This window comes from Hyperolius riggenbachi, chromosome 8 (genome assembly GCF_040937935.1).
Source record: "Hyperolius riggenbachi isolate aHypRig1 chromosome 8, aHypRig1.pri, whole genome shotgun sequence".
NCBI lineage: Eukaryota > Metazoa > Chordata > Amphibia > Anura > Hyperoliidae > Hyperolius > Hyperolius riggenbachi.
Genome location: NC_090653.1, coordinates 263,553,630 through 263,579,875, shown reverse-complemented (window position 1 = coordinate 263,579,875; position 26,246 = coordinate 263,553,630). Strand labels below are relative to the sequence as shown.

The 26,246-nt window shown below is 49.0% G+C and overlaps 1 protein-coding gene across 1 annotated transcript in view; it reads right to left on the bottom strand.

Moving 5' to 3' along the window:
- NPDC1 (neural proliferation, differentiation and control 1) overlaps positions 1-15,946 on the bottom strand; it is a 179,428-nt gene extending 163,482 nt beyond the window's left edge. Inside the window, exon 1 of the mRNA XM_068248766.1 lies at positions 15,734-15,946. Within this exon, the coding sequence (XP_068104867.1) occupies positions 15,734-15,821 (88 nt within the window). The 5' untranslated portion in view covers positions 15,822-15,946. The remainder of the gene's footprint in view (positions 1-15,733) is intronic.
- Between the last annotated feature and the right edge of the window lie 10,300 nt (positions 15,947-26,246).

The window sequence follows — 26,246 nt, the reverse complement described above, 5'->3', positions numbered from 1 at the left end:
CAAACCGTCCCACAATCCTCCCCCGACAAGCCTGACAAGCGCTGATTTATTTACCTTGCCAGGATCCAGCGGGGGCGCTGTTGCGGCTCTCTGCATGGAGATAGGCGAAAATAGCAGATCTCTGTTGGGTCCGCTCTACTACTTGTGCCTGCGCACAGCGGACCGACAGCGATTGGCTATTTCCGCCTATCTCAGAGCGGAGAGCAGATACCACGCCTGCGTTGGAGTCGGGGAGGTAAATATTTACATTCCCGCTGTTCGGGGAGCTTTTTCGCCACCGCCGTGGGACACAGGAGGATGGGGAAAGCCTCAATAGGATCCGGAGGCTTCCCCCACCCGAGTTGAGTACCCCCTAGGGGAGGATTTTTTCGTTACAGGTTTTCTGTAAAAGTATACCGAAAGGGAAACAAATGGCCATACTTACCTTGGTAGAGGGAAGCCTCTGGACCCCCCTCCGTCTTGCCATTCCAGTGCTGGGATTCTCTAAACCCGTGGACAAGGGCTTGTGGGCGGAGCTCGGCAGCACTGCAGAGGCACAGTCACCTCAAGCCTGTGCGCCAGCCCAGAGGTCTAACGGGCTCATCTTTTCCCACCAAGCCCAAACAGTGGATCTTTGCTACTGCCCCGGTTCGAGCTGTCCTGCGCAGTGTGGCTGTACTCACACGAGAACGCAACCACGATCTTCGGGGGCCTCAGTGCTGGACGGCGAGGTCACAGGTTTACAGCTTTATTAAAAATAACAGGCATTTTCCTACCAATACCCCCCCCCCCCCCTTCCTTTCACAATAGACCTCATGGTTTTGCAGACATATCGCTGCCTGTACACAACCATGTCTGGCAGACCTGAACTCAGAACTTCCTCTCTGCTCTAAAAAATAAGCAACAGCATAATAGCCTTTACAGAAAAACCATTTCTGTTACAACTGATACAAATCCTGCAATAAATTTGCAGCGTTCCTACTTCCTGCTTTCATGGAAACAGACATCGGGTTAACATCCTGTGTGTTCCAAATAGCTGCTCTGCTGAGGCAGCCAGCTGACAGCTGAGGAATCAAATTACACTTATCTGTGATTAGTCATAGAGGAGAGAGAATTAGACCTGCTAAACTCTCTAAATACATACAGGGTGTATTAATCTGTGCTTTCCTTGTGTCTCGTGCAAGAGTTCAGGTCCACTTTTAAGGTAAACATGATGCGGCCTCTGCTTAGCGGTCGGGACATTAATAGCTCATTGTTCTCTGTACAGCGCTGTGGAAAATGTGTCAGCGCTATATATAAACGCATAATGATGATAATAGCGGCAGTTCGGAACAGTGATTCCACTTTACAAGTCCCATCAAATGTCTGACAAGACTGCGGACAGCTCCATAAAAACAAATTACATCAAACCCATCCCTCCTATTACAAGAAGACATAAACTACCTTTATAGTTCAATATATACTAACAATAGCCTTTTCCAAGAATCACTACGAACGCAATTCATTAAAGTCACAATCCAGGGATTCTTTCTAAAAAGGTTTATCTCAAATGACAGACTCTGAAATAAAAAGACTACATAGAGGTACCAAAAGGTAACTGACACAGATGAAAAGAATAGTCACAAGCGGGTAGGTTAAAAAGTTCTAAATGAGTCTGAAGCAATGTGAAGATGAAAAAGCAAAACTGAAGCGAAAGGTTATGATATAATGAATTGTATGTGTAGCACGGATAATGAATAGAACATTCGTAGCAAAGAAAAGAGTCTCATATTTTTATTTTCAGATACACCGCTTTTTTTTTATTTATTTATTTTTTAACATTGCATCACGTACACAGCAGGGACACAGCAGGGACACAGCTGGTAAGAGCAGGATCAGTAGTGCACAATCTTTACGCTCCTTTGCCAGTAACAAAACCTGCTCCATCATCCGTTCTGCTCCACTGACTCGCATATAAGCCGAGAGGGTAACTTCTCAGCACTTTTTTTGTGCTGAAAAATTAGGCTTATAAGAATCAGAATCATTTATTTCGCCAAGCATGAGCGATCATGCCCGGAATTATTTTTGGCACATACATATAGCTCAGTAAGAAGACAGAAGAATGCGTAGCGACAGAGATAGATTGCATTACATTGTGCGTTTTACATCATACATACATCAAAGTTCATTGAGTGGCCTAAAGATGGCCAGCAGTTATGGCCCATACTCACGAGGGACTTTTGTCGCCTCAACACGCGGCGCGCGCGTGTTGCGGCGACAGGTCGCCCGTGAGTATGGGCCGTTGCATGCGCACCCCGAACTGTCGCCCGTCGCTCATGTCGCCATGCGATTGAAAGTTTCAATCGCATGGCGACAGTCGCCGCCGCACCTCCGCCGCAACTGTCGCTAGTCCGCGTGAGTACGCAGACTAGCGACAGCAACCTCTATTAAAGTATATGGAGCTTCCGGCGGAGGGAGGAGGAACGTCGGCGACAGCTTCCGCCTCGCCGCTGGTCCCTCTTCCGCGTGTGTACGCGGAGGGACCTGGCGAGGAGCTGTCGCCGGCCTGTCGCCCACACGCTCACGTGTGCTGGCGACAGGCAACATTTGCAGCCCGTGAGTACGGGCCATTAGCCTTGTGAGGTGGTTGCTTCAGTTGACTGATCGGGCAAGGCGCTGCCCCCCAGCTTGTTTGGGCTTGCACTGATGGGAGTAAGTGGAGGGAATTCAGGTGGCTGACAGCCGATGGGAAGAAGGAGTTCCTGTGTCTTGTGGTCTTTGTGGGGATGGCTCGAAGTCTCCGGCCCAGAGGGAGCAAACTGAAGTAACGGTGGCCTGGGTGCGAGGGATCATTGGCGATCCTCAATGCCCTGGATTTCAGTCTCTTGTTGTGCAGTAGTGCAAGTGAGGGGAGGGGGCACCCGATAACCCTCTCCGCCGACCTGATGACCCTCTGTAGTTTGGACTTGTCACTGGCGATGGCGCCGGCATACCAGACCAAGATGGAAGAGCAGAGGATTGACTCAGTGGTGGCGGAGTAGAAGCTGGTCATAATTTCTTGGGTCATGCCGACCTTCCTTAGCTGCCGAAGGAAGTAAAGTCTCTGCTGTGCTTTCCGTTGGATGGCCGCGATATTGGGCTTCCAGCTGAGATCGCTGGAGATAGTAGTGCCCAGAAGGCGGGCGCAGGGCACTCTGGCCACCTCGGTGCCATCAATATAGATTGGAGGTGGGGTGGGAGCAGACCTCCTGAAGTCCACAATTAGCTCGACAGTCTTTGCTGTGTTAAGTACCAGCCAACCAGTATAAGCAAGTATATAAGGTACACATACAATTTATTATCTCATAAGTCTATTTCTTTTTCAGGTTTGCTTTAAAGACGTTAACCAAACACATACTTATATGTGTTTCATAACCAAAGGCAACCTTCTCAGGGAACTGTAAAGCCATACACCCCCGCTAGATGTTGCCCAGCGGGGATCCGAACTGGAGCGGCTGAGGGTCGGGGGCTGCTGTACACACACAATAGATTCTTGTCAAATGCGGTCATTATTGGCCGCATTTCATCTAGCGTATGTATGGTGCATGTGTTGGTGACACCCATCCATGTGGATAAGCTGCCTTTATTGGGCCTGTGTGGTTTTTATCTTTGCCTTGTCCAGTGCACTTTAAAGTGGACCTGAACTCCTGCACAGGACAGAAGGAAAACAGAGAAATGCACCCTGTATGTATTTAGAGAGTTTAGCCTGTCTAATTCCCCCTCATCTCTAACTAATCACAAGTTGTCATTTGATCTCTTCAGCTGTGGCAGCTCAGGAATCTCCTCAGCCACTGCAGAGCTGTTCATTTGTAAACAAAGGATGTCAACCTTATGTCTGCTTCCATAAAAGCAGGATGTAGATACACTGCAGATTTATTGCAGGACTTGCATCAACAGTAAAAACGAAATGTTTTTCTTTGAAGGTTATTATGCTGTTGCTTATCTTTAAGAGCAGAAAGGAAGTTCTGAGTTCAGGTCCGCTGTAAGCAGCTGTCAGTGTCTTATTCAGTAATTATTTTTCTTGCGGCAATCAGTTGATGCAATATTGTTAGTGGACATTTTGGTGTTTGTACAAGAATCTCTCGCCTTCTGTGCTGCCCATCAAAACACAAGAGATAAGCAATCAGTCTCACAAGAATTCCTTGGCCAACCACCTTGTCCCAGTTTTTTCCTCCCCCGCACCCACTCCATAGGGCGCTATGTGTAGCATAGTTGTGTAGATTGCGCATGTACCATCAATAGCACGGATGGAATGGCCTCCATTTGGTAGGTGGCGCTGTGGAGTAGAAAAACAGGCGAGATAGAGGCGTTGCACTGGTCGATGCAGTGCAAAGCTATAGGCCATTGATCTGCCCACGCTCTCAGCTGGCCCCCAATCAAACAAAATGTTTCCATCCTGTTTGAATGACGCTTTCCCCGTGCTACCCCCCCCCCCACCACCACCACCACCTGGGGGCAGCACGGTGCATAGTGGTTAGCGCTCTCGCCTTGCAGCGCTGGGTTCCTGGTTCAGATCCCAGCCAGGTCAACATCTGCAAGGAGTTTGTATGTTCTCCCGGGCACTCCGGTTTCCTTTCATCCCAAAAACATACAAATAGGTTAATTGGCTTCCCCCTAAATTGGCCCTAGAGTACGATATACACACTACACGATACATACATAGACATATGATTATGGTAGGGATTAGATTGTGAGCTCCTCTGATGGACAGTTAGTGACAAAACAATATACTCTGTACAGCGCTGCGGAAGATGTCGACACTATGTAATGCTTTCAATCCATTTTTGGTGAAAATCTTTCAAAAATCGATCTGACATTTTAGGGAATCGCTTCCCAACAGATGAATCAAGTCTGTTGTGTATTGAATAGAAAAATTGATAAGTGTATGGGCACCTTAAAAAGGAAGACTTAAAGAGGAACTCCACTGAAAATAATGTAATAAAAAAGTGCTTCATTTTTATAATAATTATGTATAAATCATTTAGTCAGTGTTTGCCCATTGTAAAATCTTTCCACTCCCTGATTTACATTCTGACTTATCACATGGTGACATTTTTACTGCTGGTAGGTGATGTCAGTGGAAGGAGATGCTGCTTGCTTTTTTTGACAGTTGTAAACAGCTTTTATTTCCCACAATGCAACAAGGCTCACAGACAGGAAACTGTCAGGACCATGGTCCTACGTAGAAAAAGAACCGCACACCTTATTGTGCGAGTGCTGGTGCAGGACTCCTAGGCAGCATAAGCAAGTATTCAAAGGACGGGTCCGCGCACAGTCTTAGGCCTGGTGCACACCAAAAAACGCTAGCAGATACGCAAAATGCTAGCAGATTTTGAAACGCTTTTTCTTATTTTTATGTAGCGTTTCAGCTAGCATTTTGCGGTTTTGTGAAGTGTTTTTGGTGTAGTAGATTTCATGTATTGTTACAGTAAAGCTGTTACTGAATAGCTAGCTACTGTAACAAAAAACGCCTGGCAAACCGCTCTGAAGTGCCGTTTTTCAGAGCGGTTTGCGTTTTTCCTATACTTAACATGGAGGCAGAAACGCATCCGCAATCCAAAATCTGCAGCAGCCCGGGAGTATGCGTTTCTGCAAAACGCCTCCCACTCTGGTGTGCACCAGCCCATTGAAATACATTACCCTAGCGGATCCGCACCCGCATGCGGATCGCAAACCGCAGCTAAAACGCTCTGGTGTGCACTAGGCCTTAGTGAAGCAAAAAGTGCAAGTTTTTATTGCTCCATTACACACATGCAATGTTCATCTGACCGCTTTGGTCGACGATCGTTTCGGGGCTATTAGGGGTCCCCTTTGTCAAGGCATAGGCAGAAAAAACATATACCATGCTCCTGACATCACACTGTGGGAGAGGTTTCACCACAATGTCCGCCATACAGAGCCCCCTGATGATCCGTTTGTGAAAAGGAAAATATTTCTCATGGGAAAGGGGGTATCAGATTGGGATGAAGTTCAATTCTTGGTTACGGTTTCTCTTTAAGTGCAAAACAAATAAAAAAAAAACAAAAAAAAAAAAAAAACACACAACTTACCTTTAACTTACCTGGTGCTTCTTGCAGCCCCTGGAGTGATCCTGTGCCCTGAGTCCCTCCGGCCAACAGCAGCAACCCCCCTCAAAGCTGGCCGATGCCCGCCAAACAGTGACTACTGCGCATGTGCAGCCACGAGCCTCGCGCACCCAACATCGGGGGAGCGGTGAGGAGGTGCGCAGCCGGCCAGGTTTGGGGGGGGGGGGGGGTCGCTGCTGCTGGCCAGAAAGACGCAGAAGGACATTTGTGGGAACAGTATCACTCCAGGGAGCTGCAAGAAACCCATAGGTAAGTTAAACTCATTTTTTTAAGATTACCCTTAAAAAGAATCTGTATTGTTAAAATAGCATAAAAGTAAACATACCATTGCGTTAGGGGGCATCTCCTATTACCCTCTGTCACAATTTCGCCGCTCCCCGCCGCATTAAAAGTGGTTAAAAACAGTTTTAAAAAGTTTGTTTATAAACAAACAAAATGGCCACCAAAACAGGAAGTAGGTTGATTTACAGTATGTCCACACATAGAAAATACATCCATACACAAGCAGGCTGTATACAGCCTTCCTTTTGAATCTCAAGAGATCATTTGTGTGTTTCTTTCCCCCTGTTCTCATGCACTGAAGTTTCAGGCTGCTCGTTTCTTCCTGCAAACAGCTTTGCCTTTGTCTGTAATTCCTCAGTATGTGAAAGCCCAGCCAGCTCAGAGGACGATTTATCCAGCTTGTAAAAGATAAGAGAGAAGAGAGAAGCTGCTCTAATCTAAATAATACACAGGCAGTGTGCATAGAGGGGCCTGGAAGGGGGAGTTCATAGCAGAACCACAACACTGAAGAACTTGGCAGCCTTCCAGACACAGGCCGACAAGTCTGACAGGGGAAAGATACATTGATTTATTACAGAGACTGTTATAGTAGAAAGTGCTGCAGTAAGCCAGAACACATTAGAATAGCTTTTGGAACTTGTAGGATGATAAAAAACAGGATGCAATTTGTTACGGAGTCTCTTTAAGTCTTGGCATAAAGCATGGCATGGAACAACGCAATAACGGATTAAACCCTATAACACAACACAATCAAAACAGGACTGATCGTCACAATGATAAACCCAATGGCCTTTTTATAAATATGCAGCAGAGCAGAACCTGCTGCCGCTTCTGAATCAATATAAATATTAATTACCGTTACATTGAATTACACAGGTCGGGATCAGATTTTAGCAGCTTGACATGGAGGCAAACACAGGCATTTCCTGGCAATTTTGACCAGCCAAGTTCACACCGCGCAATTTTCACTTCAAAGCCTACTTTGATGGAGCAAATGATTAGATCATTTCAAGCAAGGCTTTGGAGTCGGAGAAATTTTGGAATATCTGGAGTCCCACACCTCTGTTCCTCTCTGATTGGCCAATATTTCTCATGCTGAGACAATGCACTTTCTATAGTGAAGGGCAGGCTATGCGTACACAATCAGGCAGAGGAGAGTAAAGGTACATACACACGTCTGATTTTTCCAAAAGACCAGTCGTTTGGACGTCAAATCCGGTGTGTGTACAGTCGGTCGTTCAGCTGATAACGCTGGTTTTGGCGGATCCGCTTGGCGGGTTTTGACGGGTCGTTTGGAAAAATCTGACAGGTGTATGACCTTAAAGAGAACCCGAGGTGGGATTTTATTATGCTAGTGGGGCACAGAGGCTGGTTGTGCACACTAACACCAGCCTCTGTTGCCCCATGGTGTGCCGCCAAGACCCCCTGCGCGCCGCTATACCCCCGCAGTGTTCTGTGTCCCTTCCCTCCCGCTGATTGGAGGGAACTGACGCGGACGGGTAGCGCCGATACGGAGGAGGCGGGGGAGCGGCGCTGACAGACAGCGCTTAGGTAAACATTGTGCTGGCGACATGCTGCGTGTCGCCAGCACTGCGGGGGTATAGCGGCGCGCAGGGGGGTCTTAGAGGCACACCATGGGGCAACAGAGGCTGGTGTTAGTGTGCACAACCAGCCTCTGTGCCCCACTAGCACAATAAAATCCCACCTCGGGTTCTCTTTAAGGGAGGAAATGACATCAGGATTAGCTTCAAAATAGCCACCCTTAAAATGGGAAATGCTAAGAAGGATTTTCTCTTTTTATTTCTGTAGAAAAATCACTAAAATCAAAATGTGGACAATGCAATACATATGTAAGTACAGCAAGTATTTATCTACTTATATATGTGCTGTTTTTTCCTGAGATAGTATGGCTGACAGCTCCTCTTCAATGCAGGGGCACTGGGGGGGGGGGGTACATTTACACTAGGGAACGTGGCTGGGGGTAGCGAGGCAATAAGGCGGCGTCACGAAGCAGATTGCCAAGAGATTTCATGCTGAAATCGGAATGGGAATCAGCCTGTGGTTTATGGCGGACAACAGATCTCTCTCCGAATAAATTCGATCAGAGAGAGATCTGTCTATTGGTCTATCGGCCGCCAAAATCACTAGATATAGGGCCAAGTCCCTAAGAAGTTTACTATAAAGGCATTCTACTGTCTATAAATATATATCAAGGCAACTGGTATTTTTGTGTAATATTTTCAAGACGATAAAGATAGTTCTGTTGAAGTTTCTGTTTCATTACCAGATGAATCCTTCAAAGAAATGTTAAGTTCGTCTAGCATGTAAATTGTATGCAAATCATTTTCTGCTTATAACTGGACCAATGACAAGTGCTTCTGCTTGTCACTGATCTATTCTGCATTCACTTTACATCCCTTTCATGCTGAAAATATTAGCATCTAACTGACAATCTGATCACCAGTGAATGAACTTGTAGTCCTAAACCCTTCCCATATTTACATATCAAACAGCCTCCGATATAAATATTACACAATTAAATGCAAAAAGGTCAATGGACTGGCAGTCCTTATGCTGCATACACACTTGAGATAAAAGTCTTTGGAAAAGGCAAGATCACAGACCAATTTTACCCCCTTCCATGTAGTATGAGAGCCATACTCTACACAGTCTATTCTATGGAGCTGCACTCCCCATCAGATAAAATCTTTGCAAGATGCTGCACACAAAGATGCCCGTACACATTCAAAAGATCATTATCTGCAAAAAATCTCTTCCTGCAATAGATCCATTCCTGCAAAATGCATTCATAGTCTATGAGATCTGCAGATCCTCATACACACCTTGTTTAACAGACTTCATCTGCATATCTGGCAATCATCTGTAGATCTGAAAATCCATCCTGGTGGATCTGATCTGCAGATGATTGCCTGTTAAACAAGGTGTGTATGAGGATCTGCAGATCTCATAGACTATGAATGCATTTTGCAGGAATGGATCTATTGCAAGAAGAGATCTTTTGCAGATAATGATCTTTTGAATGTGTACAGCAGGGCTGCCCAATAGGTCGATCGCGATCTACCGGTAGATCGCGACGACCGCCTCGGTAGATCACGGCCTCTTGGCCGCGTCTCATTAAATTTTGCGGCCAGCAGCTCATCATGTTTAGCTGCTGGCCAATAAGAATGCACGGGAGACAGGGAGAGAAGACGCGGCGAGCAGAGAGGCGGAGCGGCCGCTACGTCATGGTTGGGGGCGGCGCCCGGCAGCCTGCAACATGCGTGCTGGTAACATGCCCGGCGCCGCCCCCAGCCATGACGTAGCGGCCGCGCCGCCTCTCTCCTCGCCGCCTCTTGCCGTCTTCTCCCCGACATTCATATTGGCCAGCGGCCTGCCTGCCGGAGGTTCCAGGAGTCCAGAGGACCCTGGCTAACATACGCTGCAGGTACATATACCTGGCTAAGCTACACTGAGGGCACCAATACCTGGCTAAGCTACACTGGGGGCACCAATACCTGGCTAACCTACACTGGGGGCCCATATACCTGGCTAACCTAAATTGGGGGCCCATATACCTGGCAAACCCACACTGGGGGCCCATATACCTGGCTAACCTACACTGAGGGCCCATATACCTGGCTAACCTAAATTGGGGGCCCATATACCTGGCTAACCTACACTGGGGGCCCATATACCAGGCTAACCTACACTGGGGGCCCATATACCTGGCAAACCTACACTGAGGGCCCATATACCTGGCAAACCTACACTGAGGGCCCATATACCTGGCAAACCTACACTGAGGGCCCATATACCTGGCAAACCTACACTGAGGGCCCATATACCTGGCAAACCTACACTGAGGGCCCATATACCTGGCAGACCTACACTGAGGGCCCATATACCTGGCAGACCTACACTGAGGGCCCATATACCTGGCTGACCTACACTGAGGGCCCATATACCTGGCTGACCTACACTGAGGGCCCATATACCTGGCTGACCTACACTGAGGGCCCATATACCTGGCTGACCTACACTGAGGGCCCATATACCTGGCTGACCTACACTGAGGGCCCATATACCTGGCTGACCTACACTGAGGGCCCATATACCTAGCTGACCTACACTGAGGGCCCATATACCTGGCTGACCTACACTGAGGGCCCATATACCTGGCTGACCTACACTGAGGGCCCATATACCTGGCTGACCTACACTGAGGGCCCATATACCTGGCTGACCTACACTGAGGGCCCATATACCTGGCTGACCTACACTGAGGGCCCATATACCTGGCTGACCTACACTGAGGGCCCATATACCTGGCTGACCTACACTGAGGGCCCATATACCTGGCTGACCTACACTGAGGGCCCATATACCTGGCTGACCTACACTGAGGGCCCATATACCTGGCTGACCTACACTGAGGGCCCATATACCTGGCTGACCTACACTGAGGGCCCATATACCTGGCTGACCTACACTGAGGGCTCATATACCTGGCTGACCTACACTGAGGGCCCATATACCTGGCTGACCTACACTGAGGGCCCATATACCTGGCTGACCTACACTGAGGGCCCATATACCTGGCTAACCTACACTGAGGGCCCAAATACCAGGCTAACCTATACTGAGGGCATGTAACCTATGCTGCAGGCACATATACCTGGCTAACGCGGGGGGGGGGGGGGGGCGCGTGCTTAGCATTTGGGACGTTGGTAGATCTCCTGGCCTCGGCAAATTTTAAAGTAGCTTGCGAACCGAAAAAGTGTGGGCACCCCTGGTGTACAGCATCTGTGTGTGCAGCATCTTGCAAAGATTTTATCTGATGGGGAGTTCAGCTCAATAGAATAGACTGTGTAGAGTATGGCACTCATACTACATGGAACGGGGTATAATTGGTCTGTGATCTTGCCTTTTCCAAAGACTTTTATCTCAAGTGTGTATGCAGCATTACTTATATGGACATATGCTATTTGACTACAATAAATAGATTAATGCTGGGAATACACCATATATTTTTACTCCCGATAGATAGGTTCGATAGATAATTTCCGACATGTCCAATATTCCTTACAATCGTTTTTTTGGCTTGATTTCTCAAAGAAGTGAATGGATAAAAATAAGAAAAACGAGTAAGAGATAACAGAATCGAGCGCAGAATCAAGCGAACAATCGAGCGGAAAAATGTATCGTGTGTGCCCAGCATAAAGGGCAACTACAGTGAGAAGTGTATGGAGGCTGCCATATTTGTTTCCTTTTAAAAGGGAACCTAAAGTGAGAAGGATATTGATTTTTGCTTTTAACCTCCTTGGCGGTTAATTTTTTCTGCAAAAATTGCAGAATTCCAATTTTTTTTAATTTTTTTTTTAATGTTTCATGTAAAGCTACCAGAGTGGTAGCTACATGAAACACCACTAGAGGGCGCATGTGGCCCTCTAGTCCGATCGTCGCCGGCATCTAAAGCAAACAGGGGAACGCGTATATAACGCGTTCCCCTGCTTGGCTTCTCCTGTCGCCATGGCGACGATCGGGATGACGTCATGGACGTCAGCCAACGTCCTGACGTCAGGGACACACGATCCAGCCCATAGCGCTGCCCGGAACTCATTGATCCGGGCAGCGCAGGGCTCTGGCAGGGGGGGGGGCCCTCTTCAGCCGCTGCGTGCGGCCGATCGCCGCAGAGCGGCGGCGATCAAGCTGTGCGCGCGGCTAGCAAAGTGCTGGCTGCGCGCACAGCAATTTACAAAATGAAAATCGCCCCACCAGGGGCTGAGATCTCCCCCTGCGCGGCATAATCTCTGGCGCCTTTTTTTCCCTGTTCGGCGCCCATTAACCTCCTTAGCGGTAACCCCGTGTGTGACACGGGGTAAGCCGCCGGAGGGTGCCGCTCAGGCCCTGCTGGGCCGATTTAAATAATTTTAAGCACCCCGATCGCCGCCGCTGCCGCGCGCCCGATCGCCGCTATTCGTTGCGGCGCGTACCACCACCCCCCCCCCCCCCAGACCCTGTGCGCTGCCTGGCCAATCAGTGCCAGGCAGCGCCGAGGGGTGGATCTGGAGTCCCAATGACGTCGGAAGCCCTCCAGGAAATCCCGTTCTTTGAACGGGATTTCCTGATCGGAGATGGCCGAAGGCGATCGAAGCGGGCGGGGGGATGCCGCTGTGGAGCGGCTATCATGTAGCGAGCCCTGGGCTCGCTACATGATTTAAAAAAAAACAAAAAAAAAAACTGCTGCGCTGCCCCCTGGCGGAATGTTTCATACCGCCAAGGGGGTTAAGCAATACCAGATGCCTGGCTATCCTGCTGATCCTCTGCCTCTAATACCTTTAGCCATAGACCCTGAACAAGCATACAGTATTTCAGGTGTTTCTGACATGATTGTCAGATCTGACAAGATTAGCTGCATGCTTGTTTCTGGTGTGATTCAGACACTACTGTGGCAAAATAGATCAGCAGGGCTGCCAGGCAACTGGTATTGTTTAAAAGGAAATAAATATGGCAGCCTCCATATTCTTCTCACTTCAGCTGTCTCCAATCTTGTTCCAAATCCGAATTTTTGTGAAACTTTATTGACCAACAGTGTGAAGGTCTCTCTTAAAAGGTCCGTGCAAAGTAAAATATGCGCTCGCACTACGCAATCTACACAGTTGTTGAGAGATCAAATCTGTAACATAATTTGGCTACAGCTTTTAAGTAATCTCCTAATGCTGTTGGGAATACAATGGCTTATGTTAAACCTACAATCACAAATCAAACCATAACAGCATCATAAACACTGTACAACAGCACAATCAATAATAAAATATGATTATTTTACAATGGCGCATTTAAAAAAGATGAACACATTTTTGTGTCTTTCTATAAACCAAAACCGCCACCCGCTCAAAAAACAAACATCCTCACTGTAAATGAGTGCAGTAACCACTTTCAATATTTACTTCCGGCCAACCTAATGCTGGGCATACACGGAGCGTTTTCTCCTTATCAATCGAGCCGCTGATGGCTCGATTGATAATATCCGACAGGTCCGATGACCCGCCAGATAGATCCGCTCGATCCCCGCGGGCGGACAATAGCAGGGAATCGAGCGGAAGATAAGGAGCGCCCGCGGGGACGAGCGGGGATCGATAGAGGAGCCGGCGGGGACGAGCGGGGATGCGCCGGGATCAAGCCAGCATAATCGAGGCCGTGTATGCCCAGCATTACAGATATAAATTTCGCATACAAAAATATTCGCGACTCTCTGTTGATATGTCACTTATACCAACACCTGAAATGAAGTGCGCACACCATTTCAACCAGGCAGGTTCATTACAAGCAGCTGTAAATTTGTATTCCTGAGCATTGTTTCGGAGCCGATGCATACCCCTTCCTCAGTGCTAAATACTGTACACCTGTATTGCGTATCGTGCACTGTATTCTACACTGAGGAAAGGGTGAGCTTTGGCCACGAAACGAAAGGTTCTTAGTGGGTACAACGCCCACACTCCCTGTAAAAGCAAGAACAAAACAGAACGACAAAATTGTGCCACACGTTATCCATGTGTTGAGTGGCATACAGTGAAGCATAAAGTGAATGAAAAGTAGGCTTCACTGTTAACCCGCATGTTAGGCCACAATACGCCCTGTATGCCACACCGCAAAGGCCAGCTGTGAACATAGCCCTTATTTACAATTTTTATACCAACACCTGACATCAGCATTGGGCGCTAGTGCAGTTTAGGGGACCCGGCAGGAATCCTCATAGGGAAATTCAGGTCACGTGATTGGGTGGACAGCACCCTCTCAAACTGCTAGGTTTCCAATAGGTTGTAGTAAACTACGCCCACACTATTGTGATTGCTGGACTGTTCCCTATGAGGTTTCCTGCTGGGTGCCCTAAAGTAGACCAGCGATCAGCATTGTGCCACAAAAACATTGTACTGCATAAAATACGTTCTAATGTGACAAAATCACTCTCGCACAATCAAGTGATAGACTTTTAGCCATAGATCCTACAAACATGCCAATCAGACATTTCTGACACAAATCTGACAAGAGTAACTCCATGCTTATTACAGGTATGTGATTCAAACACTATTGCAGCCAAAGAATTCATCAGGACAGCCAGGCAACTGGTATTGTAAGTGAACCTGAGGGGAGAAGGATATGGAGGCTGCCATATTTATTTCCTTCTAAACAATACCAGTTGCTTGGCATTCCTCCTGATCCTGTATGTCTAATACTTTTAGCCATAAACCCTGAACAATCATGCAGCAGATCGGGTACTCTGATGCATTTACTGGATTCACCATATGCTTGATCCAGGGTTTTGACTAACAGTATGCATGCCAGAAGACCAACAGGACTGCCAGGCAACTTGTATTGTTAACAAGGAAATAAATATGGCAGCCTCCATATACCTCTTGGTTCTGTTGTCCTTTCACTTTTACCCGGAACATCACTAATCCATAAGCATGGCTGAGCTGATTCTATGGCCTCAATTCACGGAGCTTTATCAAACACTTTATCAAACGTTTGATAAATTACCTCATGGCTAAAATCTAATTTTGAATTCACTAAGGTGTTATATATTTATTGAATGTTTTACCGATAAAACGTTCAATAAATATTTAACACCTTAGTGAATTCAAAATTAGATTTTACCCATGAGGTAATTTATCAAACATTTATCAAACGTTTGATAAAGTGTTTGATAAAGCTCCGTGAATTGAGGCCTATGCAGAGCCACATGCTACCCCCTCTCTCATCCCAAGTAAATACAAAACTACGCCACCATAACATAAGTCAGGAGGTGGGTTGGCTGCGCGCTCTGTATCAGCGGGTAAATCACGTACGACAGATCTTGTGATACATGAGCCAGCGAGGACTTACCATTTATAAATATAAACATATAAATATAATAGACGGAATCAGACTCAGATAATTATATTAAACTCAGATATAGGAATCAGTGTGCACATTGAGATAGATTATATATATATATATATATATATATATATATATATATCTCAATGTATGCACATACAGTATCTATGTATCTAAACAGACATATATAACCCCTACAACACACTAAAGCAATATCATTGCATATCCATATTTTTATCTGCTGCTTTCTGCTCCATAATAAAGCAATCAATACATCTGCAATAATAATAATAATCAGAGTCCCGCCCACATGCATGGATTGCTCCTTATCACAGTGGCAGATCTGCCTATATATACATATAGAGATGATGATGATGATGATGATGGGTATATGTGAGCCCTGTAGTACACAGACTGCAGGCAGCACAGTGTCCCTCCCTCCCAGCCTCCACCTGTACCCCCCCTGAGCTCCCCCCCTCTTGCCTCACCTGGGCTCGCAGCACACAGCCGGAGGAGCAGCAGACAGCAGCACAGAGTGACCCCCAGGGGGACCCCCGCTCCTCTCGGCGCCCCCATCTCTCTCAGGCTGATCCGGGAAGAAACTGCATCGTGTGATTCGTGTCCCCGGCCGGAGCAATCAGTGACAGCGCAGCCCGGGAGCGCGCTCTGCCAGCAGTAGGAGGAGGGGGGCGGGGACGCGCACTGCTTGCAGCAGGAGGCGGGGCGGGGCGGGGCCCGCACTGAGAACGGGAGCGCACCTCCCAGTCTGCGCGGTGATGTCAGCGCTGCTTGATGTAATTATATATTATGTGTCACAGAGGGGATCACAATCTAAACCCTGCCATATATATATATATTCTGACAAGCAACGCAACATGAAAACAAACATGAAGTATTGATATAGATCCACAGAAGGGTAGCATCAGGAGGAGGCGGGGTTATGCAAATTAGTCACAGGTGCATTGCTCTGGCCAGTTTTGCCTGTTAAGGGCCATCGTTTCTAATTTTAATTAGATTTAGGCTACATATTCAGGATCAAGACTTCCCTAATGAATCTGTGTAGCCTGGGGGTTGTAAAACTACGTGTGGGTTGTAAAACTAAATATCTCGCCATAAGGTGAAAACTGCAGAAATATGGGGGTATAAATAGCAATTGACTCGTCATAAAATTAAATATGTGGGTGTGAGGGGAGAGGTGAATCCCTAGGTCCCATTAAAAAAAAAAAAAAAAAAAAAAAAAAAAGGGACTTACGCCCACATAGTGTTTTTTTTATACTGCCGAAGTGCGGCTTTATGTGACGGAAGTGACGTTTTTGCTGCATCCCTCACGCGACTGCATACGTTTGTCACCACGCGGTTCCTGCGGAGGACCGTAAGTCACGTTAGCCACGCAAGTTTTATGTATTGCGCGGAAGCGTATTTTTGCAATACGCTTCTGCGCAGGTGATCGCTTCTAAGGCTGTTTGGAACAGCTGAATTCCGATTTTGTAGAAATTTCGTGTACCGCATGCGAAAACCGAATTTTGTGTTCCGAATTTTCGTGTTCCGAGTGCATTTCTATTGAAGTCAATAGTGCCAACTTCTGCGGTTAATTGTAAAGCCCTTGTACATGCTATCATCACCAAATTTGGCATGTATATTAAGCAGATGAGTATGAACATGGTAAAAAAAAAGTTTTGTGAAAAGACCTTATAGTTTTTGAGCAAATAGATTTCAAAGTTTCATAGGAAAAATAGTTTTTAAACTGTGTAAAATGACACTGCTGCAGTACAGGTTACTGCATTCCGAGTTCTGTATACATATTGTATACATTTCATGAAAACAGACAGCGTGGGGTCCCCCATCCCAAGCCTCCTTAACTCCTTGTCTCCCATGCAGGCTGGGATAGCCAGAATGCGGAGTCCCGGCCACGTGGGGCTTCGCACCCTGAGCCATGGGCGTAACAATAGACCCTGCAAGGCATGCAGCTGCAGGGGGGCCCAGTATCCATAGGTGGCCCTGTGGGGGGAGAAGTTTCTTTTCCCTGTCATGAGAGACTGACAAATAACAGCATGGAGAGAAAAAAACATTCTGCTCACTGCACATTTGTTCTAATGACTGCATCTACTCAGCTACTGATAAGGAATCCCACAAAGTTTTGCAGACAATGATTTGTAGACAGTCCCTATTCAGTATCAGTGTGCAGCAGGTTCTTGTGTTCAGCACTGCTCTGCCCCCAGCCCAACCCCTCTGCAAGTGTTGTGTACTGTAGTGATGCTTGAGGAGTCTGAGCACAGAGAGAAAAAGCTTTCTGCTCTCTGCACAATTATTCTATTGACTGCATCTGCTCAGCCACTGATAAGGTATCATACAAAGGGGGCCCCATCCAAAGTTTTGCAGGGGGCCCAGTGATTTCTAGTTACGCCCCTGCCCTGAGCTATACCAGCCCGCATGGTCCATGATATGGGGGGCTCCGGGGGGGGGGCTCTGGAGGAGAGGGGCTGTCAACCTCCCCCTCTCCCCCAGAGCCCTTGTCCAATCCATGGACAAGGGGCTCTTCCCCACCTCCGGTGCCCCAGGAGGAGGTGGGGGCCGCCGACGTCCTGGGGGGTTCATGGTGCCAACCGGCGTTCCCCTTAAACAAGCGGACCCCTGGAAGCCGCCCCCTCCCCAGGAGAAATGAGTATAGGGGTACACGGTACCCCTTACCCATTTCAGCAGTGTTAAAAAAAGAAATAAAAACACGACAACGAAAAAAGTCCTTTATTGTTCTAAACTAATCAGAGATACTTACCTTGTGAAAATCCCACGCCAGTATCCTTAGAAGTGGTCCCACGCCAGTATCCTCTTAGGACATCTCACCACCCTCCCACACCGACGAACTCCCGCCACTGAATGGTCACAGTCAGCCTCTGCATCTGTATAGCAGAGGCTATGAACATGAAAATGTTGCCTTTGAAATAGTGATGCTCGGATGTGCCTCATCCACGAATTCGGCAATCCGCGTGGTTGCAAAAAAAATCCGCATTCGGCCCCACCGCATGCGGATTTTCGTTCGCGTCCACGCAACCACGCGGATTTTCTGCCGTGAATGGCGTAATCACGAGTGGATTCCCGCCCGGAGGCGGATTTTCTTTTAACGTTAATAACAAAGCCCCCATACATGCTACAATCCCCCAAATTGCATGGATTATCGAGGTGATAAGGGGCAACATAACTTCAACATAAAAAATTCAAAAACATTTTTTATTTTTTTTAATGGCTTTTAAAGACAAATCACCACTGTAAATGGGGCTATTAATTGGTAATACGTGGTTTTAAAAAGGGATATACGCGTTAAGCAATCAAAGAGGTGAAGGCGAGTTCCAATGGCACTTGGCGGCGAAGGTACCGCTGGAGGAGAATGAGTGGCTGACGCCAAAAAGGCCTCAGAGAGGTTTTTGTAATTTTTTTTTTTTTTTTTTTGCAGCAATTAGCAGTGACATCGCAGCAGAGTTGTCAGTGGACACGGGCAGTGTGAACGCAGAGTGCAGTGGTGGTAGCGACTGAGTCAGGAGAAGGACTATGCGGGCGGTCAGTTCAGCAGCACAGAAGGACCACGGCAACATACTGGCAGTGCAGTTTCTAGGCTAAAATGCACCCAGGGCGAGGGTGTAAAAATTGCGCCCCCCCCCAAGCAAGGTATGGGTGCCCGCAGTATAGGTTAGCCAGGTCTAGTTGCACTTAGTATAGGTCCCCCCAGTATAGGTAGCCAAGAATAGGTATCCCAGTATAGGTAGCCAGGCATAGGTGAGACAGTATAGTTGCAGTACAGTATAGTTGCCCCCGCTATAGGTGAGCCAGGTAGGTGCCTCCAGTATAGGTAGCCAGTATAGTTGCCCCCAGTATAGGTTAGATAGGCAGTTAGTTAGGTAGGTGCCCCAGTACAGGTTAGCTAGGTGGGTGCCTCTAATATAGGTAGCCAGAATAGTTGCCCCCAGCATAGGTTAGATAGGTAGGTTCCCCCCAGTATAGGTTAGATGGGTAGCTGCCCCCCAGTATAGGTTAGATTAGGTAGCTGCCCCCCAGTATAGGTTAGATTAGGTAGCTGCTCCCCAGTATAGGTTAGATTAGGTAGCTGCCCCCCAGCGTAGGTTAGATTAAGTAGGTGCCCCCCAGTGTAGGTTAGATTAGGTAGGTTCCCCCCAGTATAGGTTAGATAGGTAGGTGCCCCCCAGCGTAGGTGAGATTAGGTAGCTGCCCCCCAGTATAGGTTAGATTAGGTAGCTGCCCCCCAGCATACGTTAGATTAGGTAGCTGCCCCCCAGTATAGGTTAGATTAGGTAGCTGCCCCCCAGCGTAGGTTAGATTAAGTAGGTGCCCCCCAGTGTAGGTTAGATTAGGTAGGTGCCCCCCAGTGTAGGTTAGATTAGGTAGCTGCCCCCAGTATAGGTTAGATTAGGTAGCTGCCCCCCAGCGTAGGTTAGATTAAGTAGGTGCCCCTAAGTGTAGGTTAGATTAGGTAGGTGCCCCCCAGTGTAGGTTAGATTAGGTAGGTGCCCCCCAGTGTAGGTTAGATTGGCAGGTGCCCCCCAGCGTAGGTTAGATTAGGTAGCTGCCCCCCAGTATAGGTTAGATTAGGCTGGTGCCCCCCAGGGTAGGTTACATTAGGTAGGTGCCCCCCAGGGTAGGTTAGATTAGGTAGGTGCCCCCCCAGTATAGGATAGATAGGTAGGTGCCCCCCAGCGTAGGTTAGATTAGGTAGCTGCCCCCCCCCCCCCCCCTTCCAGTATAGGCTAGATTAGACAGGTGCCCCCCAGTATAGGTTAGATAGGTAGCTGCCCCCCAGTGTAGGTTAGATTAGGTAGGTGCCCCCCAGTATAGTATAGATAGGTAGGTGCCCCCCAGGGTAGGTTAGATAGGTAGCTGTCCCCCATAATGGAGGGGGGAGCCGGAGCCGCTGGGAGGGCAGCCCGACCTCTCTCTCCCTCTCCTGGGCCGCCCTCCGTGCTCCCCCCTCAGATGCAGAGCGCAGCAGCAGCAGTAGCCAGGGAGGAAGCGCTGTAAACAACATACCTCCCTGCGTTCCAAGCGCTGCTCTCTCGCCGCCGGTCTCTTCCTCTCTGCCTATACGATGATGCACACGCTGGTTCCTGTTAGCCGGAACTAGTGTGTGCATCATCGTATAGGCGGCAGAGAGGAAGAGACCGGCGGCGAGAGAGCAGCGCTTGGAACGCAGGGAGGTATGTTGTTTACAGCGCTTCCTCCCTGGCTGCTGCTGCTGCTGCTGAGCTCTGCATCTGAGGGGGGAGCACGGAGGGCGGCCCAGGAGAGGGAGGGAAAGGGAGGGCTGCCCTCCCAGCGGCTCCGGCTCCCCCCTCCATTTCAGCGCCCACCTCCCAACAGCGCCCCGGGCGGCGGCACGGGCCGCACGGCGCTAAAAACGGGCCTGCATACTGGTAGTAGTAGTAGCAGCACAGCGTCATAGTGCTGGCCAAAAAATTAAATGCACCCGGTGACCCGGGCAGTGTGAACACAGACAGAGTACATTGGTGGAAGCGAGTGAGTCAGGAGGAGGAGGACAATGCGGGCAGTCAATTCAGCAGCACAGAAGGACCATGGCAACATACTGGTGGTAGTAGTAGCAGCACAGCGTCATAGTGCTGGCCAAAAAATTAAATGCACCCGGTGACCCGGGCAGTGATAACGCAGACAGAGTACATTGGTGGTACCGTGGTAGCCACTGAGTCAGGAGGAGGAGTAGGACAAAGCGGGCGTTCAGTTCAGCAGCAGCAGCAGCACAGAAGGACCATGGCAACATACTGGTGGTAGTAGTAGCAGCACAGCGTCATAGTGCTGGCAAAAAAATTAAATGCACCCGGTGACCCGGGCAGTGTGAACGCAGACAGAGTACATTGGTGGAAGCGACTGAGTCAGGAGGAGGAGGACAATGCGGGCGGTCAGTTCAGCAGCACAGAAGGACCATGGCAACATACTGGTGGTAGTAGTAGTAGCACAGCGTGATAGTGCTGGCCAAAAAATTAAATGCACCCGGTGACCCGGGCAGTGATAACGCAGACAGAGTACATTGGTGGAAGCGACTGAGTCAGGAGGAGGAGGACAATGCGGGCGGTCAGTTCAGCAGCACAGAAGGACCATGGCAACATACTGGTGGTAGTAGTAGTAGCACAGCGTCATAGTGCTGGCCAAAAAATTAAATGCACCCAGTGACCCGGGCAGTGTGAACGCAGAGTGTAGTAGCGACTGAGTCAGGAGGACAAAGCGGGCGGTCATTTCAGCAGCTCAGAAGGAGGACCATGGCAACAAACTGGTAGTAGTACCATAACACCAAAAAATTAACCAAGGTAGGCACTAGGCAGGTAGTAACTGTCTTTATAAAGGCAGGCATAGTTAACAACAGCACATGCAGCAGCCACTTCATGTCCCCCTGTGTCCGACAATAGGGGCCAGGAACTCACCTTCCACCCAAGCCTGGTTGATTTTCAGGAAGGTGAGTTTGTCCACAGAGGCGTGGGAGAGCCGAGAGCGCTTCTCTGTGACCACACCACCGTCCGCACTAAAGCATCTCTCTGAGAGGACACTGGAAGGAGGGCAGGATAGGAGTTCCAGGGCGTACTGGGAAAGCTCGCTCCAGATGTCCAGTCTCTTGACCCAGTACTCCAAGGGGTCCACGGGGCTGTCGGTGTCATTGAGCCCGCTGGATGACCCCATATAGTCAGACACCATGGTGGTCAGTCGTTGCTTGTGCTGGTTGGTGGTGGATGCTGTTGCGGGCACCTCTGTTCTGGGCTGCTGCACTGCATACAGGCTCTTGCTTAGGCTCTTCAGGTCTCCGGGGCGCCAGTTGCTGCTGCTGCTGCTGGTGCTGGTGGTTGTTGTTGTGCTGCTAGTGGCAATGGCAGGCACCTCTTGCTGGCTTGGCAGAGCAGTTACAGTGGGGGTGGAAGGCTGGGGGAATGCTTCCAGTAGTCTGCGCACAAGGGCCTCCTTCAACTCCCTTGTGCATTGCTCGGTGGTGGATGGCGTCATTAAGTCTCCCAGCTTCCCCTTCAGACGGGGATCAAGCATCAAGGTAATCCAGATGTCCTCCCTTGAACGCATCTGGATCACCCGGGGGTCCCTGCGAAGGCAGCGCAACATGTGCACAGCCATGGGAAACAAGTAGGCCCTGCCAGCAAGATCTTCCTCGTCCTCGCCATTGTCCCATAACGCATGCCTGTCCTCTTCCTGTGCCATGTCGTTGTCCTCCTCAAACCGCCATCCACGTACAACGCCTGCTGCACTCTGCTCCTCCTCCTCCTCCTCATTCAGGTTAGGGACCGCCAACTCTTCCACTACCTGCTGTGAGCCCTCCTCTGAGCTGGACTGTGCTGCCATCTGCTCCTGTTCTTCCAACTGCCTCAGGGCTTCATCCCCACGCTCAATTAAATTGTCCATTGCCTGCTCCAGTAGACAAACCAAGGGCACCCACTGGCACACAGAGGCCCGCTCCTCACTGACCATCTTGGTTGCCTCCAGGAAGGGACTCAGCACCAGGCATACTTGCTGCATCAGTGTCCACTGAGTGGCAGTAATCATGGGGACTTGCTGGTTGCTGGGGACACTTAGGTCTAGCATGTAGGCCCTAAGAGCCAGCCTGTGCTGACAAAGCCGCTCCAACATGGCCAGAGTCGAATTCCAGCGAACTGGCATGTCGATGATCAGCCGGTGTTGTGGCCTTCCATACTGCTGCTGTAAGGTGGACAAGAGTGCAGAGGCAGTGGCTGACAGGTGGAAAAAGCGTACCACTGCCCGGGCATCCTGCAGCAGCTCGCTCATCCCCTGGTAGGTGCGCAAGAAGCGCTGCACCACAAGATTGAGTGGGCCAAGCAGGGGATGTGCTGGAGGTTTCCCTGCTGCACTGCTGCCACCAGGTTTGCCTCGTTATCGGCTGCCACATACCCCACTTCCAGGCCTCTGGGGGTCAGCCACCTCCGCTCCTGCTTCCTGAAGGCGGCCAGGACGTTGGTGGCCGTAAGCCTCTCCTTCCCCAGGGTCACCAATTTTAAAAGGGCTTGGCAGTGCCGAGGCTTGGCGCTGCTGCTGCCGAGGCAGGCTTGCTTTCCGGGTGCAGAGGGAGTGTCGTGACAGGACCCTTCTGCATCCCCCCTGATCCCGCGTGGTGGCACCACTAGCTGGGCTGATGCGCTCTTGTCCTCCCTCCCTACCATCAGTGTCACCCAGTGGTCCGTAAAGGACAGGTAGCGACCTGTCCCAAATCTGCTACTCCACGAGTCCATGGTCACGTGGACCCGCTTGCCCACAGAGTAGTCCAGGGAACGGGCCATGTTTTCCACCGCAAACTTGTGGAGTGCTGGGATCGCGCTCCTGCTGAAATAGTGGCGACTGGGGACTTGCCACCCGGGGATGTCAAATTGGAGCAGCGTCCGCATGGCGCTCCCCAATGGTGCTCAGCAGAGCTCGAATATTCGAGTAGCTCGAATATTCGAGCTCTTTTTCAGCTATTCGAGCTCGGTATTCGAGCTCCGAATAGCTGCAGCTATTCGAATGGGCTATTCGCGTACACTCGAATAGCCCATTCACTATTCGAGCTATTCGAGCAAACGGCGCTATTCGAGCTCGGTACCGAGCTCGAATAGCGTCATAGCCCAGATTGATGTCCTTAGAGCCAATCAGAGGGCTCCCAGGCCCTCTGACGGCAGCCAATCACAGAGGGGGACCCTGGCCAGCCCCTACCCTATAAATAGCGGCCGCCATGTTACGTTTCTCCGTCCTTGCCTGAGACTTGCATAGAGAGAGAGTTGCTCCTTTGTGCTTTGGCTTAGCAAGAGCTTTATTGTGGTCATTTACCTAGCGTTTTTGCTCACATACACCTCCTATACACACCTATATTGTTGTTAGTTAGTTAGACATTGTATTTTAGTTAGTAGCTTTTGTGTTACATAGAGACAGGCCAGCTGCTGCAGGCTTACAGCTTTAGGCCTCAGGGCCTGCCTGTGTGGGCAGCTGTCCTCCTGTCCTCTGTTTATTTCTCTCTATTCTATACCAGTATTTCTGCTGTCCTTTACTACTGATTGTATTAGTATTGTAGTTATATACTGTAACTGTACTAGGACACTCACTGTCACTGTTCATAGGCTACTAGCTGCTCCTGCGTGTGTGCACTCACTGTCTGTGTACACACTACACACACTCTATTTCCAAGTTCTGATAACTGATTGATTATTGTAATTGAATATTGTAATTAGTTAGTTGTACTCACTGTTACTACTTACTGTACTAGGAGTCTCGGACACTCAGTCACTGTTCATAGGCTACTAGCTCCTGCGTGTGTGCACTCACTGTCTGTGTACACACTACACACACTCTATTTCCTTCTGATAACTGATTGATTATTGTAATTAGTTAGTTGTACTTACTGTTACTACTTACTGTACTAGGAGTCTAGGACACTCAGTCACTGTTCATAGGCTACTAGCTCCTGCGTGTGTGCACTCACTGTCTGTGTACACACTACACACACTCTATTTCCTTCTGATAACTGATTGATTATTGTAATTAGTTAGTTGTACTCACTGTTACTACTTACTGTACTAGGAGTCTCGGACACTCAGTCACTGTTCATAGGCTACTAGCTCCTGCGTGTGTGCACTCACTGTCTGTGTACACACTACACACACTCTATTTCCTTCTGATAACTGATTGATTATTGTAATTAGTTAGTTGTACTTACTGTTACTACTTACTGTACTAGGAGTCTAGGACACTCAGTCACTGTTCATAGGCTACTAGCTCCTGCGTGTGTGCACTCACTGTCTGTGTACACACTACACACACTCTATTTCCTTCTGATAACTGATTGATTATTGTAATTAGTTAGTTGTACTTACTGTTACTACTTACTGTACTAGGAGTCTAGGACACTCAGTCACTGTTCATAGGCTACTAGCTCCTGCGTGTGTGCACTCACTGTCTGTGTACACACTACACACACTCTATTTCCTTCTGATAACTGATTGATTATTGTAATTAGTTAGTTGTACTTACTGTTACTACTTACTGTACTAGGAGTCTAGGACACTCAGTCACTGTTCATAGGCTACTAGCTCCTGCGTGTGTGCACTCACTGTCTGTGTACACACTACACACACTCTATTTCCTTCTGATAACTGATTGATTATTGTAATTAGTTAGTTGTACTTACTGTTACTACTTACTGTACTAGGAGTCTAGGACACTCAGTCACTGTTCATAGGCTACTAGCTCCTGCGTGTGTGCACTCACTGTCTGTGTACACACTACACACACTCTATTTCCTTCTGATAACTGATTGATTATTGTAATTAGTTAGTTGTACTTACTGACTGTTACTGGTGAGGCCTCCACCCTCACCACCACCACCACCACCCCTGTTCGCAGCAGCCGCCCAGCAGGGTCTGGGGAGGAGGCCAGTTCACCGTCACTCGCCGACCTGTCATTCAGCAGTCTTTTGACCCCAGGCATCATGAGTAAATTGTCTGCTGTTGTTGGCGATCTTGAGGAGGAGATGCTGATGGGCACTTTGGGGGATGAGGGATTGGACAGCAAGACTGTGGCGACAGTCAAGCAGCCCATCCATGCATCAGGAGAGGAGTTTGGGGGGTCCTCATCCCAGCAGGACATGTTTCAGGAGGGGGAGGATGTTGATGACCCGGTGACAGACAGAGACTGGGTGCCACCACCTCCAGGGGATGTCGTCCTCAGCAGCTCTGAGGAGGAGGAGGAGGATGCTCTTGTGGGCCTTGCAAGGAGGCGCATCATTGCAAGCATTGGCAGCAGCAGTAGGCAGGTCCCACAGCCTGCTGGTGTCTCAGGCTCAGCAGCAGCAGCAGCAGCATCTGCCAGTACCACCACCAGCCGCACCCAAGCCCCCCAAGCCCCCCCCCAAACCACCACAGGGAGACAGGCAGCAGCGCTTCCATGCCGTAGGGGGATGTTTCTGTCACCAATCTGGCGCTTTTTCACCATGCCCACAGTGTACAG